At 47.0% G+C, this 16,490-nt stretch overlaps 1 protein-coding gene across 2 annotated transcripts in view; it reads left to right on the plus strand.

Annotated features, from left to right (window-relative positions):
* LOC134355368 (plexin-A2-like) overlaps positions 1 to 16,490 on the plus strand; it is a 560,952-nt gene that overhangs the window by 329,767 nt on the left and 214,695 nt on the right. For both annotated transcript variants that reach the window (XM_063065148.1, XM_063065149.1), the window contains exon 6: positions 8,656 to 8,779. In XM_063065148.1, the coding sequence (XP_062921218.1) occupies positions 8,656 to 8,779 (124 nt within the window). The remainder of the gene's footprint in view (positions 1 to 8,655; positions 8,780 to 16,490) is intronic.

The raw sequence follows: 16,490 nt of genomic DNA on the forward strand, positions 1-16,490 counted from the left end.
TGAGTGTCAGAGCCATGTATCTATTTTCTGTCTGTCTGTATTGTATTTTGTATGGCATGTTTTATTATGGGTTATGGTAATTTGTCACGTGGGTTGGGGCATGGTTGAAGTAAATTAATATAGTCATTTATACATACTTTGTCCTTGTTAGTTTAGTTAGAGATAGAGTGAGCAGCATTTGGATATTTTTGTTAACCGCTTGCTTCACTAACTTTGCTTAATTTGTTTACCTCATTAATATTACTAATATCGTTTATCACTAATTTTGATTGCTTGTCTTTGCTTGTTCAAATGACTCAATTTAATATCAGCAGATGTATACAGTATACAACCTGAAGTTCTTACTCTTCACAGAACGGTCCATGAAACATGAACCCCAAAGAATGAGTCTCAGTGACATCAAAGTCGCCCCCCCCACACCCCCACCTGTACAAGGATCGAACGTGCTTTTTTCAACTTGGAACTCAATTATTTGGAAGCGTGTCCCACAGTGTCGAGTCCCTCACTCAGTCTCTCAGTGGTTTTGGTTTGCTTTTCAAGTAACTGCTACATTGAGAGAGAGAGAGAGAGAGAGAGAGGTTCAACGAGGATCTGAGGTAGTTAGAATCTGGAACGAGCTGCCAGAGGAGGTGGTGGAGGCAGGAACAGTAATAACATTAAGAGGCATTTAGACAGGTGCCTGAATGCGGTGGTCACAGAGGGGGTGGAATTAATGGAGGCTGGAGGGTCAGAATAGATATGATGGGCTGAAAGGCCTGTTTTTGTGCTGTACAGCTAAGTGGCTGTTAATTGGCTGGAAGGCAGGAAGGTCACTGTGTACCAGGCATCCAGTGATCCCCACTCTCCAGCAGTGACATCGAGGCATGCAAGAGATATGACCAATGCTTTCGGGGCAAACATCTCCAACTCCACTGAGATGGGGAGCGAGATATGGGAGTGAAACAGCCCACCCCTTCACCGGCCACACACCTCCCAGATGGACCCATGCCTCATAGACAGACACTCTCCGCTTGGACAGATCCACCAGACCCACCCATTCTCGGACAGACACACTCCTCTCGGACAAACACCTCCTTTTGGACAGACCCACCCCTCTCGGTCAGACCCACCCCTCTTGGACGGACCCACCTCTCCCAGACGGACCCACCCCTCTCGGATGGACCCACCTCGCTCGGACGGACACACCCCTCCTGGACGGACCCACCCCTCCCAGACGGACACACGCCTCCTGGACGTACCCACCCCTCCCGGGTGGACACACCCCTCCCAGACGGACACACCCCTCCCGGACGGACCCACCCCTCCCGGACGGACACACCCCTCCCGGACGGACACACCCCTCCCTGACGGACCCATCCCTCTCGGACTGGCCCACCCCTCTCGGACAGACCCACCCCTCTTGGACAGGCCCATCCGTCCCGGACAGACCCATCCCTCCCGGACAGACCCATCCCTCCCGGACAGGCCCATCCCTCTCGGACAGGCCCATCCGTCCCGGACAGGCCCATCCCTCTCGGACAGACACACCCTTCTCGGACAGACCTACCCCTGTCGGACAGGCCCACCCCTCTCGGACAGGCCCATCCGTCCCGGACAGACCCACCCTCTCGGACAGACACACCCTTCTCGGACAGACCCATCCCTCTCGGACAGACACGCAATTCTCAATCAGACCCACACAACTCAGACAGGCAGGCTGCCCAAGCTGCCTGAGTGGAGCACTGATCTCTTCACCCAAGCTTAGACCTATAAACAGAAGAATTTTATTATTCCTTAAGGCTGAGGGAATCAGGCAGCCATTGGAACAGTTCCACTGAGCAGAGAGCTCCACGCAGAGAGGGTAAAATAACGGTGAATAATGCAGCAGTTGTTAGATTGGACGTAAGGCTGCACACATCATCTCAATCAATACTACATAATTACAGATCCTCTTTGGAGTTCATTATTGCTGTAATGTTCTGGAATGCTGCATCATCGATTTCTGACCAGTCACTGGCCCTGCTGTGTAACTGACTGCTGTTCTACACAAGGGACTTGTCAATGCAACAGTCAATGGTGCTGGTCTAACTTTTGGCTCCTGCTTTACATTGAGAACATCATCGCACTGGTCAGTGGCCGTCATCAATCTCATGGGCTCCTGTTCCACACTAGAGTCTTGTCATCAGGCCAGTCAGTGCTCTGGTCTATCTCAGGGCTCCTGTTCCACACTGGAGTCTTGTCGTCAGGCCAGTCAGTGCTCTGGTTTATCTCAGGGCTCCTGGTGTACACTGGAAACTTGTCATTAAGCCAGTCAGTGCTCTGGTCTATCTCAGGGCTCCTGGTCTATCTCTGGACCCCTGGCTTGCACTGGAATCTTGTCATTATGCCAGTCAGTGCTCTGGTCTATCTCAGGGCTGCTGGCCCACACTGGGGACTTGTCAATGCATGGGAAGAGCATTAGATTTTATCAAACCTTTCAGAATTGTGTTACTGGAGAGTCAGTCCTGCCTTTTCAGCCATACTCCTATTACTGCAGCCACTTTATAAATTGGGGGTTGTGACCCAGCAGTAACCCTCAGCTTGTTAGTTCTGTGTCTCTTAATTTCTACATCAACCACCCAGGTCTCTGTATCTATTGTGGGTAGACATAGATGAGATTATTGTGATAGTGGTAAGGTTTAAGTATCACCACATCAATCAGAACTTATTCAGAGAAACCGGCCCTGCCCTTTGAACCCAATGAGCCATGACACCTAACCAGCCCACCCATATTTGACTGTAGCCTTATCGCAGGTCAATTTATAATGATCTATTCACCTACTACATAGCATGTCTTTGGACTGTGGGAGGAAACCAGAGCAGACAGCAGAAACACCACTTGTTCACGAGGAGAATGCGGGAACTCCTTAGGAACAGCACAGGAATTGAACTCTGAACTCCGACAGCCCGTGCTGTGAGAGCATTGCACTAACCACTGCACTGCCATTGCGCCCCTCATAGCCTGAGTGTCTGTGAGTCCAGGCCAGGGAGGGTGGGGCCTGGGATCAGGGGGCCTTGCAAGTCCAGAGCTTGATGTTCAGAGTTCAAAGTCCCCCGGTCAGCAAGCTCATCAGGCAATACCAAAGTCAGAGGCCTGATGTCTTGTGAGTCTGCTGGGTCTGTGGGTTGGGCCCCCGGGGCAGCCTGACCTGGAGTTGGAGGCATGTTGGTGTGTGTGAGCGGGTGGATGATTGGACAGGCGGGGGGGGCGGGGTGGGAGAAGGGGCTTGTTTAGTCACTGTTGTGGGTGTTTGTGTAGTTCTGCTGAACATTGTGGACATGCTGTGTTGGTGCCTGGGTGTGTGGTGACACTTGTGGGCTGCCCCAGCGTCTCCTCGGATGTGCTGGTTGTTAAAGCAAATGGCAAACTTCACTGTCGGCTTGGACGTGCACGTGATCAATAAGTGAACCTGAATCTGAATGGGGTGACTGTGTAGTTCAAACACCAAGAATCTCTGTGACACCTGCATTGTGTGTGCGAACCAGACAAAACAAATCACTCACCACCCCCCGCCACCCCCACCACCGTTGTGGGTCTGTGTTTAAAAGCTCAGTAGTTGAAGTTAATATCAGAAAATGTATACAATCTGAAATCCTCGCTCTTCACAGATATTCACCAAAACAGAAGAGAGCCCCAAAGAACGAATGACACTAAAACAGTCAGAACCCCAAAGCCCCCCCACTCCCCCCTCCCACACAGCAGCAGCAAAGCAACGACCCTCCCCACCCCCAATAAAACATCAGCACCTCCACCCACCAAGCAGGCAATAGCAAAACCCCCAGTGAGGACCATGATCTGCAGTGCAACAAAAACTAGTCGCTCCCCCAGCAGAGACCCCGAATGCCGATCCGCTGTTCTCAATATTCTGTTTTCTAAGCCACAGCGGCACTGGTCTAGAAACAACTCGTTCCCAGGGCTGCAAAGTCTCAGAACCCCGAAGGCGTGCTCGTCTTCTAGGCCGCATCCTTGGGCTTTCAAAAAGTGGGCAGTTGTGAGCCCCTAGGACCAGGTCCCAGTCTGAGTGTAACTCCAGGTCAGGGTCTCCGAAAGAACTCCATCCACCCTGAAAATGAAAAAGAGAGTCAGCCAACGTAGAAATGAAGCTGCTTCTGCAGATAAGCTCAAAGAAGTCGATGTTAAGCACCATCATAGCTCTGCCCTGTAGTGTTCCAGCCTGTGGGCTTCAACAACCAGTATTTCCAGGTAATACCTTCACAAGGGTGGAGATACATGTCTTCCAAAGGAGGTGTAAGGTGCTCCTGCCCTCCGCTAGCCCACAGGTCACCCTTGGGCAAGGTGTAGCACCTGCCTGGCTCCATCCTCCCTGTGGGAGCAGGTGGTGGATGGTCGTAGGAGCAGCTGGTGCATATCACAACTCTGGTTATGTGATCACTGACACCAGGCAGACAATCTCTGAAGAGTATTGATAATGGCTGGGTTCATCCATCTTGTAAAGACACTGCCCAGAAGAAGGCAATGGCAAACCAGTTCTATAGAAAAATTTACCAGGAACAGTGATTGTTGAAGACCATGATTGCCCACGTCATACCACAGGGCACATGATGGTGACGGTGATGACCTTCAGTCGCATGAAACGCATTAGTACAGTTCCCGAGGAAGTGGACTTGAAGACGCGCTGTGTAGCATTAACAAACAGAGGGGGTTCATGCTTGAATCCATTTCCAGTCCCTTGTTGAAAATTGAAGGAGGAAAGGAGAAGAAGTGAGATTATACAAAAGTCTGAAGTGCTTTCTTTCATACTACATGTCAGAATCAGATACAGATTCATCATCTCTCCCATATGTCCTGAAATCTGCAGTTTTGTTGCAGCAGGTCAGTGCAATACCTAAAATATTATCTAAATTACAATAAGATGAATAGGCGTATATAATATATGTAGAGCTAAAAGAGAGCACGTGCATGTGAATATTCCAGACAGCCTCTGCCTCAGAAAACTAGCAATACATAGAACATAACAGCACAGTACAGGCCCTTCGGCCCACAATGAGGCACACACTCACCACTCTCAGTGTAAAAAAAATTATCCCTGGTATCTCCCTTATATTTGCCTTAAGTCACTTTAAACTTATGCCCCTTGTATTAACCACTTTCTCCTTGAGGAAAAATCTCTGGCTCTCCACTCAGTCAATGCCTCCTATCATCTTGTAGAATAAGATTTGCTCCATTCAGACCAGGCAGCTTTTTAAAATAGAGATGAATCTTTCTTCCCACCAATGTAACTCAGACTAACATCTGAGTAGGTCTCGGTTTCAATGCTTTCCCTGACTGATGCGCTGTGATCTTGTTCCCATCATTAAACAGCTGTGAGATCCAGGAAGTCCAGCGTCTGCTTGGAACTTGATCTGCTCACATCTCCCTTTGCAGGTTGCTGGGCTGAGGTCGCGCTCTACATCAGCTGGGGCTTCATGTGGAACTGAGCTCTTGTTGTGTGCAAAGTTACTGAGTGTTAAATCTGAAGGGAAATGGCAGATTAGGGAGCAGTGCTTGACACGTCCCCGCAGTGTCACTGAATCTGTGGGTGAAGTAATGATATTAACAGTGGTTCAGGCACTGAATCATCGTGAGGTGTCTCTGTGGCCCGGTGTCTTCAGTCACTACTTGTGAATTATATTTAGTGAGAGCGGGCAAGACCTTGTGCAGGTAAGGAGCTACATCATCTCAGTGATGTGGTGGACATTGGGAGCGGTCAGACTGTTCTCCTTTGGACACTGGGAGAGGTAACACCACACTCCCTTTGCATGGGTGCTGACCGATTCCTCTGTAAGTGAATCGCTATATTGCCAAATACAGACGGCCACAATTTCCAGGGACTATTGAAGCAGGCAGTCGTGTTAAGTGACTACAGCTTTGTGCTGTGAGCTGCCATTGAGCCTGGACTGATCAGCAAAATGCCTGAGACGCTCTGTGTGATGTACTGTCAGATCTGAGAGGCCTTGTAGTGGTGCAGCCTGCATCCACACTGGTACTCCATGGTAACAGGCCCTTCTGGTCCAGCCAGCGCAGCCCAAAAATACCCATGTGACCCATTAACCTGCACATTTTTATAATGCGAGAGGTAGCACCCAGAGGAGACCCACGTACAAACTCCTTACAGACAGCAGTAGGAATTAAATCTGGGTAGCTTGTGCTCTAAAAGCTTTATGCTAACTGCTACGGTGCCATGCTTCCCCCAGTTGATTCCTTCGTCACACCAACAGTCACTTGTAAAACTGCCATTCTCCTCTCTCAGTTCCTCCATCACTGCCATAACTGCTCTCAGGATCAAGCTTTCCATTCCAGAGTATCTACTGATACCTTTTATAAACCCACCGACTCTCACAGCTATTCGGATATACCTCTTCCCACTGTTCGCTTGTGAAAATGCTCTCGGTTCCGCTATTTCCGCCACATCTACTCTCAGGATGAGGCTTTCCAGTCCAGAACTATTGAGATGTTGCCTTCTTCAAAGAAAGAATGTTCCCTTCCTCCACCGTCAATGCTGCCCTCATCCATGTCTCTTCCATTCCTCACATATCTACCCTCACCCTATCTTCCCACCGCCATGCCAGGCATAGGGTTCCTCTTGTTCTCACCTACCACCTCACTAGCCTCCACGTCCAGCACATAATTCTCTGTAACTTCTGCCATCTCCAATGGGATCACACCACCAAGCACATCTTTTCCTCCCTGACATCCTGCTTTCTGCAGGCATCCCTCCCTATGTGACTATCTTATCCACTCATCCCTCCCCACTGATCTCCCTCCTGGAGTTTATCCTCGCAAGCAGAACAAGTGCCGCACCTGCCCCGAAACCTCCTCCCTCACTATAATTCAAGGTGCCAAGCACTCCTGCTAGGTGAGGTGACACTTCACCTGCGAGTCTGTTGGAATCATCTACTGTATCCAGTGCCCTTGGTGTGGCCTCCTGTATATCGGTGAGACCTGACATAGATTGGAAAACCCCTTCACCAAGCACCTTCACTTCATCTGCCACAAAAATGTGATCTCCTGGTGGCCACCCATTTCAATTCTACTTCCCATTCCCATTCCAACATGTCAGTCCATAGCCTCCTCTTCTGTCAGGATAATAAGGACACATTCATGTTGGAGGAGCAATACCTTATTTTCCAACCAGGTAGCTTCCAACCTGCTGGCATGAACATTGTTTTCTTGAACTTCCAGTCATTGCACCCTCCCTCCTTCACCATTCCCCATTCCCATTTCCCTCTCTCACCTTATCTCCTTACTGGCCCATCACCTCCCTCTGGTGCTCCTCCCCCTTCCCTTCTTTCCATGGTCTTCTTTCCTCTCCTATCGGATTCCCCCTTCTCCAGCCTTTTATCTCTTTCACTAATCGACTTCCCAGCTTTTTACATCAGCCCCTTCTCCTCTCCCAGTTTCACCAATCCCCTCCCACTTTGTACTTCCTCCCCTCCCACCACCTCTTTCTGTGACTTTTCCTCTTTCTTCCCCGTCCTGGTGAAGGATCTTGGCCTGACCTGTCGACTGTTTATGCTTTCCATAGGTGCTCTCTCACCTGCTGAGTTCCTCCAGTATTCTGTGTGTGTTGCTTTGAATTTCCAGACCCTGCAGATTTTCTTGTGTTTGTTACACCAACATGGTTTTACCTTTCTGCACTGGTCAGCCCACCTTTCCCCTTCCTCAGGGAGGTTAGCACATAAATATTATATGTTTTATACACGTTAAATATTCACTATGGCCCTTCTCACCAGAGCTGACTAAATACCTTACTTTCTGTGGGAATATCAAATTAGCTTTCAAAATTAAAAAATCAATTCATCATCATTCAGGATGAGCCTTGTCTGTATAAATCGCGGCAGGGTCAGATTCCTAGAGGCGAGTAAATATTTAATAATATTAGAAAATTTCAGTATTCCAGACAGGTGGTTCAAGTGCTCAATAAAGCCGATTTGCATTAGAATTGTAAATTCAGAGATTTGATTTGTTGGAGCCAAGTCAGGTTGGAAGGCCTTGCTTGGATGGTGCGCACAGAAAGTGACTGACTTCCCCGCTTTCTGGCAGGTAGCAGTGTGTCAGACTGGCCTGGGTCACCAGGTGAAATTGTTGCTTCCTGCTGTTTAAAACATGTCAGTAGAAGTCATACAGTGATGAGTTTGGAGATTCATTAACAAATTGGTTAATATTCTATTGATTGTGGCCTTAATTGTGCTCAATCTGTGGTGCTCGGCGGGGAGTTTTGGCAGGGATGCGTGCACTTGTCTGCTCTCGCGCTGTATGACGAACACCACTCACTAGGATACTGGGAATATCTACCCAGAATTTACATACTTCAAGTGTTAACTTAAAGTCATCACGTGTGACAAGCAGGAAATTAAATTAATAGCTTCTGGCTTGTGAATTGGCATTCTGTTACCCCAGAGGGAAGGTAACCACTGTAGACCATAATGGTCCAGCTGATTATGGTCACAAGTTTGTCCCCGATTCCAAACCACATTTTGTCTTTGCCTGACAGGGGAATTGTTTGAATTACTTTTCATTTGGTGAGATTTAAACTGAATTAATTGGTTATTCTAATTAAAATACTGCATTATTATCTGATCTCTTCTCAGGCACAAGGATTTAACATCTTCTAAATGTTTCTCGTTTTTTTAAAGGTGCACAAGGCAGGACAAGTGTGAGCGAGCATTGGAACCACATCGATTTGCCACCAGTGTTGGGCAGTGTGTGAAGCTGAGTATCCAGCCAAGCAGCATATCCGTGTCGGAGCACAGTGTCCCGGTGAGCGTCTGCCATTCTCGGCCGAGTATGTTGCCTTTTGTAACACTGGGGAAGAACAGCAAGAAGAGTTAGAATTTCGGGTTGTATCTCTGATGATAAATGGAACCATTGAACCAGTGAATACTGGTTACAGAGCCCCATTACTTCGGTGACAAAAGGTGCTGGGGGAGCTCAGTGGAGCAGGCAGCATCTGTGGGGAAAAATAGACATCAGCAATTCAGGTTGAGACCCTTCATCTGGACTGGAAACAAAGAGAGGAGGTAACCAGTATAAGAGAAGGTTGGGGGAAAGGATGGAGCGGGAACTGGCAGGTGATGGGTGGATCCAGGTGAGGTTGGAAAAAATGTCAGAAACAGGGTGGAAGTGAGAAAGAGCTGAAAGTGACAGGATTTGATAGGAGAGAATATTGGACCACAGTATAAATGATGTGGGTGGTGAACAGATGGAGAGGAAATTGGAATTGGCTTCTTATTGTCACATGCACTGAGATACACTGATAAACCTGTGTAGTTCTGTGTGCAGAACTCGTTGACTTTATTAACTTTGCCTCCAACTTTCACCCTGCCTTCAAATTTACCTGGTCCATTTCCGACACCTCCCTCCCCTTTCTAGATCTTTCTGTCTCTGTCTCTGGAGACAGCTTATCCACTGATGTCTACTATAAGCCTACTGACTCTCACAGCTATCTGGACTATTCCTCTTCTCACCCTGTCTCTTGCAAAAACGCCATCCCCTTCTCGCAATTCCTCCGTCTCCGCCGCATCTGCTCTCAGGATGAGGCTTTTCATTCTAGGACGAGGGAGATGCCTTCATTTTTTAAAGAAAGGGGCTTCCCTTCCTCCACTATCAACTCTGCTCTTAAACGCATCTCCCCCATTTCACGTACATCTGCTCTCACTCCATCCTCCCACCACCCCACTAGGAATAGGGTTCCCCTGGTCCTCACCTACCACCCCACCAGCCTCCGGGTCCAACATATTATTCTCCGTAACTTCCGCCACCTCCAATGGGATCCCACCACTAAGCACATCTTTCCCTCCCCGCCTCTCTCTGCATTCCGCAGGGATCGCTCCCTACACAACTCCCTTGTTCATTCGTCCCCCCCATCCCTCCCCACTGATCTCTCTCCTGGCACTTATCCGTGTAAGCGGAACAAGTGCTACACATGTCCTTACACTTCCTCCCTTACCACCATTCAGGGCCCCAAACAGTCCTTCCAGGTGAGGCATCACTTCACCTGTGAGTCGACTGGGGTGATATACTGCGTCCGGTGCTCCCGATGTGGCCTTTTATATATTGGTGAGACCCGACGCAGACTGGGAGACCGCTTTGCTGAACATCTACGCTCTGTCCGCCAGAGAAAGCAGGATCTCCCAGTGACCACACATTTTAATTCCACATCCCATTCCCATTCTGACATGTCTATCCACGGCCTCCTCTACTGTAAAGATGAAGCCACACTCAGGTTGGAGGAACAACACCTTATATTCCATCTGGGTAGCCTCCAACCTGATGGCATGAACATTGACTTCTCTAACTTCCGCTAAGGCCCCACCTCCCCCTCGTACCCCATCTGTTACTCATTTTTATGCACACATTCTTTCTCTCACTCTCCTTTTTCTCCCTCTGTCCCTCTGAATATACCTCTTGCCCATCCTCTGGGTCACCCCCCCCCCTTGTCTTTCTTCCCGGACCTCCTGTCCCATGATCCTCTCTTATCCCCTTTTGCCTATCACCTGTCCAGCTCTCGGCTCTATCCCTCCCCCTCCTGTCTTCTCCTATCATTTTGCATCTCCCCCTCCCCCTCCAGCTTTCAAATCCCTTACTCACTCTTCCTTCAGTTAGTCCTGACGAAGGGTCTCGGCTTGAAACGTCGACTGCGCCTCTTCCTACAGATGCTGCTTGGCCTGCTGCGTTCACCAGCAACTTTGATGTATGTTGCTTGAATTTCCAGCATCTGCAGTATTCCTGTTGTCTGTGTAGTATATTGTTCACAAATATCAAATCATTGCACATTGAGTCTTGCGAGACCCTGGATCTACGCCTGGAAAGTCTTCACTCTCCAGGGCGCAGGCCTGGGCAAGGTTGTATGGAAGACCAGCAGTTGCCCATGCTGCGTCTCCCCTCTCCATGACACCGATGTTGTCCAAGGGAAGGGCATTAGGACCCATACAGCTTGGCACCAGTGTTGTCACAGAGCAATGTGTGGTTAAGTGCCTTGCTCAAAGACACAACACGCTGCCTCGTCTGGGGCTCGAACTCACGACCTTCAGGTCGCTAGTCCAGTGCCTTAACCACTTGGCCACATGCACATTGAGGTAGAACAAGATAAACCAATAATAATGTCAAAAACATGCGTAGCAGCTATGGAGAAAGTGCAGGGCAGGTAAACAATAAGGCCCAAGACCTTAACGAGGTAGATTGTGATGTCAAGAGTCTGTCTTATTGTACTAGGGAACTGTTAAATAGTCTTATAACAGTGGGATAGAAACTGTGCTCGAGCCTAATGGTACGTGCTTTCAGGCTTTTATATCTTCTGCCCAATGGGACAGGGGAGAAGAGAGAATGTCCAGAGCAGGAAGGCTCTTTGATTATAATTATGCTGGCTGCTTTGCTGAAGCATCAAGATGTGTAGACAAAATTAAAACTGTGTAATACCTGTATAGTACCGTCAATGTGTACACAGATTTCTAGAACACAGTCAATATAGTCTACTCAGATTTCTAGAAAACAGCCAATATGGTCTAGACGAATTTCAAAGTTCAACGTAAGTTCATTATCAAAGTGCATATCCTATATTTCACCATATCAAACCCTGAGATTCATTTTCTTGTGGGCAAATCCAATAAATCTGGTAACCATAATGGAATCATTGATAGACTGCACCAACAGGATGAACAAGCAGTATGCAAAAGATAACAAATTGTAAAAATACAAAAAGAAAGAAAAAAGAGGAAATAGTAATAATATTTTCTAGATCACAGCCAATATGGTCTACCTATTGCTCTGGAACACATTCAATATGATCTACATGGACTTACTGCAGCCAGTTCTTCCCATAAAACAGGTGGGATTGAAGTTGAATCGTGCAGGAAAATAGATACTGATAGCATGGATACATTTGTTTAAATAACAGACAAGATAGGGTCATGATGAATGATTGCTTTTCGGATGATGTTAATTGAATACTCACATTCTCCAGGGATGAGTGGTTGGGGCCAGTGCATTTATCAATCTGTATCAGTGACTTAGACAGTGAAACAAACCATCAATTCCTGCATTTGAAGATGAACTGAGATTTGTGAACAGCACAGAGGATGGTGATAGATTGCAGCAGGGTCCACAGGCTGCTGGACTGGGCAGGCACGTGGCAGATGAAGTTCAATGTGGAGAGATGAGCGGTGATGCATTCTGAAGGGCAGAATGACGGGAGTCAGTATGGAATAAAGAATACTGATCCAGAAGGGTACAGGAGTTGTTGAGAGTGGCAAGTCAGGTAGGGGAAGGAATTGTACACAATTCTGGGTGTAATCCACAGAGGCATAAAAACAGAGGTGTCATGCTGAACCTTAATAAAACACTGTCCTGGCCTAAACTGGCGAGTTGTGTTCAATGCTTATTAAGGATGTTTATTTATTTATTGAGATACGGAATGGAACAGGCCCTTCTGGCCATTCGAGCCACACCACTCAGCAATCCACTGATTTAACCCTAGCCTAACCACAGACAATCTACAATGACCAATTAACCTACCGAGCGGTCCAATTTTGCATTGTGGGAGGAAACCAGAGCATCCCAAGGTAACCCATGCGGTCACAAGGAGAACATACAAACTCCTTCCCAGCAGCGACGGGACTTGGACCGGGTCACTGGTGCTGTAAAGCATTGTGGTAGCACTGCGCTAACCACCATGCTACCCTGCCACCCAGAGCACCACAGCATAGAAACAGGACCTTCGGCCCATCTAGTCCATGCTGAGCTGTTTTTCTGCCTCCTCCCCTTGACCCGCACCTGGACCGTAGCCCTCCCATCCATGTACTCCGAATTTAAACGTTGCAACCAAACCCGCATCCTGCACTCTCACCACCCTCTGAGTGAAGGCATTCCCCCTCAGCTTCTGCTTACATATTACTATTTAAATATTTATGGTTCTATTACTTTTTATTATTTATGGAGCAACTGTAACGAAAACCAATTTCCCCCGGGATTAATAAAGTATGACTATGACTATGACTATGACTAAGTACTTCACCTTTCACCCTTCACCTATGACCTCCAGTTCCGATCTCACTCCACCTCAGTGGGAAAAAGCCCATGGACTTGGCAGGGGTGTGGAACAAGATATGTGGTAGGGACACGAACAGCCTCCTCCTATGCTGTGGACATTCTGTGCACCTACAAACACTAACATTCTGTCGTCCCTTCTTATTGTAATTCTCCATTCTTTTTTTGCCCAAGTTTTGATCCATGAAAAGAACTCAAGCAAGAAATCTGCAGTTAGTGTATGATACAGGTTGTCAGATTGATGATTAATTCTGTTACTTATCGTAAGTACCGTGCACATTAGGACAGTCAGAAATGTCTCTGTTCTACAGAAGTGATGTGCAGCAGCAGCTGACCCCAGTGGAGAGCTCTCTACTCGATCCCTCTGATCCGAGTGGGCAGATGAAACAGAAGTATATCTCCCCTGTAAAGAAGCTCCTCTGGTACTTTGTGGCTGCATTTCTCTCTCTGGCAGCTGATACACACTGGCTGGTGACAACACACAGCCTTACTCTTTACCTCCCTGCCAGTAACCGAGCAGTGCCGCTCTGGTGTAGGGAAGTTTAAAGCATCAACATGCACTGAGCGGCCACTTTATTAGGTACACCTGTACACTTGCTGGTGAATACAAATATCTAATCAGCCAATCATGTGGCAGCAACTCGATTCATAAAAGCATTCAGACGTAGTCCAGACGCTCGGTTGTTGTTTAGACCAGACGTCAGAGTGGAGAAGCAGTGTGATCGAAATGACTTTGACCATGCGATGATTGTTGATGCTAGACGGAGAGGTCTGAAACTGGACTCCTGGGGTTTCCACACACAACTGTCTCTAGGGCAGGGGTTCCCTACCCAGGGGCGTCGGACCCCTCGGTTAATGGTAGGGGTCCATGGCATAAAAAGGTATGGAAAATCTCTTGAGTTTACACAGAATGCTGTGAAAAACAAAAAAAAAGCATCCAGTGAGTGGCAGTTCTGTGGGTGAAAACACCTTGGTAATGAGAGAGATCAAAGGAGAATGGCCAGACTGGTTCAAGCTGACAGGAAGATTACAGTAACTCAAATAACCACATGTTACAACAGTGATGTGCAGAAGAGATTACAGAAAATGGTGCAAAACAGAACATCCAATGAGTGGCAGTTTGTGGCAAAAACACCTCATTAATGAGAGAGGTCAGAGGAGAATGACCAGATTGTTCAAGCTGACGGGAAGATGACAGTAACTCAAATAACCACACATTACATTAGTGGTGTGCAGAAGAGCATCAATGAATGCACAATGCGTTGAAACTCAAGGTGGATGGGCTACAGCAACAGAAGGCCACAAACATGCACAAATACACTCAGATTTATTTGTAAGATTATTGTTTAATTTTAATGGCAGTTACTTCATATCCATTCATTTAAATAATGCATACTGAGGCTTCATGCAAATTTCTCAGCAGGCTTATTGCTAATCATGCATTTTGAGTTTCACCCTGCTAGTTATCTTCGGGAAGTCAAATCTCTCAGCAGTTGAACAGTTGTTTATCAACGTCTGTCGGTGCAATCCGTAAATCTCTCAACTGTACTTGATTAAGTTTATTCTCTGTCAGACTGGATGTTGAATGTTGGAGATGAAGGTGTTGGATACTTAAGACATAGAAGCAGAATTAGTCTACTCAGCCCATCGTGTATGCTTCGCCATTCCATCATGACTGATTTATTATCCCTCTCAACCATTCTCCTATTTTTTCCCAGTAAACTTTAAAACCCTTACTAATCAGGAGCCTATCAACCTCTGGTTTAAATATACTCAATCACTTGGCCTCCATAGCTGTCCATGGCAATGAATTCCACAGATTCTCTAGCTAAATTCCTTCTCAGCTCTGTTCTAAATGGACACCCCTTTATTCTGAGGCTGTGCCTTCTCGTCCTAGGTTCACTCACTACATCCTCTCCACATCCACTCTACCTAAGCCTTTCAATATTTGATAGGTTTCAATGAGATCCCCCTCATTCTTGTAAACTCCAGTAAGTACGTGAGCTCAGAGCCATCAAACACTCTTCATATGTGAACTCTTTCGTTCCTGGATCATTCTTGTGAACCTCCTCTGGACCTCCTCCAATGCCAGCACATCTTTTCATAGATGAGGAGCCCTAAAATACTCTCAATGCTCCAAATGCGGTCTGACCAATGCCTTATAAAGCCGCAGCATCACATCTTCGCTCTTATGTTCTAGTCCTCTCAAAATGAATGATAGCATTGTATTTGCCTTCCTTACCAGTGATTCAACTTGCAAATTAACCATTAGGGATTCCTGCACAGGGACTCTCAGATCTCTTTGCACCTCTGAGTTTTGAACTTTCTTGTTGCTTAGAAAATAGTCCATGCCTTTATTCCTTCTACTGAAATGCATGAACATGCACTTCCCTACACTATATTCTGTCTGCCACTTCTTTGCCTATTCTCCTAATCTGTCCAAGACTTTCTGAAGACTGCCTGTTTCCTCAGCACTATGTTCTTCTCCACCTACCTTTGCATTGTCTGCAAATTTGGGCACAAAGTCATCAATACCATCATTCAAATCATGCAACATAAAAAGAAGCGGTCCCACTACTGACCCTTGCGGACCACAACTAGTCATTGGCAGCCAACCAGAATAGGCCCCCTTTATTCTGACACTTTGCCTCTTGCCAGTCTCCTATCCATGCTAGTATCTTTCCTGTAAGGTCATGGGCTCTTATATTGTGAAGCAGCCTCATGTGCAGCACCTTGTCAAAGGCCTTCTGAAAATCCAAGAAAACAACATCCACCGACTCTCCTTTGTCAATCCTACCTCAAACAATTCCACCAGATCTGTCAGGCAAGATTTCACCTTAAGGAAACCATGCTAACTTCGGTCTACTTTATCATTTGCCTCCAAGAATCCAGAATCCTCATCCTTAATAATGTATGCCAACATCTTCCCAACCACTGAAGTCAGGCTAACTGGCCTATCAGTTCCTTTCTTCTAGCTCCCTCCCTACTTAAAAAGTGGAATGGCATTTCCAATCTTTCAGTCCTCTGGAACCATTCCAGAATCTAGTGATTTTTGAAAGATCGTTATTAATGCTTCCACAACCTCTTCAGCCACCCCTTTTCAGAACCCTGTGCTGTAGTCCATCTGGTCCAGGTGACCTATCTGCCTTCAGACCTTTCAGTTTCCCAAGCACCTTCTCCTTAGTAATAGCAACTACTCTCACTTCTGCCCCCAGTACTTGTATTTGCTCAGTTTGTTGTCTTCTCTACTCTGGTTGAACACCCTAGTTGGGCAGTCTTTCAGTGATCCCGCTATGATTATTATTCTGTGGATTTATCAAGTATGCCCACAAGAAAATGAATTTCGGGGTTGAATATGGTGACATATGTGTACTTTGATAATAAAACTTGAACTTTGAATTTGTAACATACCGCTAGTGAAGGTTGA

This window comes from Mobula hypostoma, chromosome 13, assembly GCF_963921235.1.
Source record: "Mobula hypostoma chromosome 13, sMobHyp1.1, whole genome shotgun sequence".
Taxonomy (NCBI): Eukaryota; Metazoa; Chordata; class Chondrichthyes; order Myliobatiformes; family Myliobatidae; genus Mobula; species Mobula hypostoma.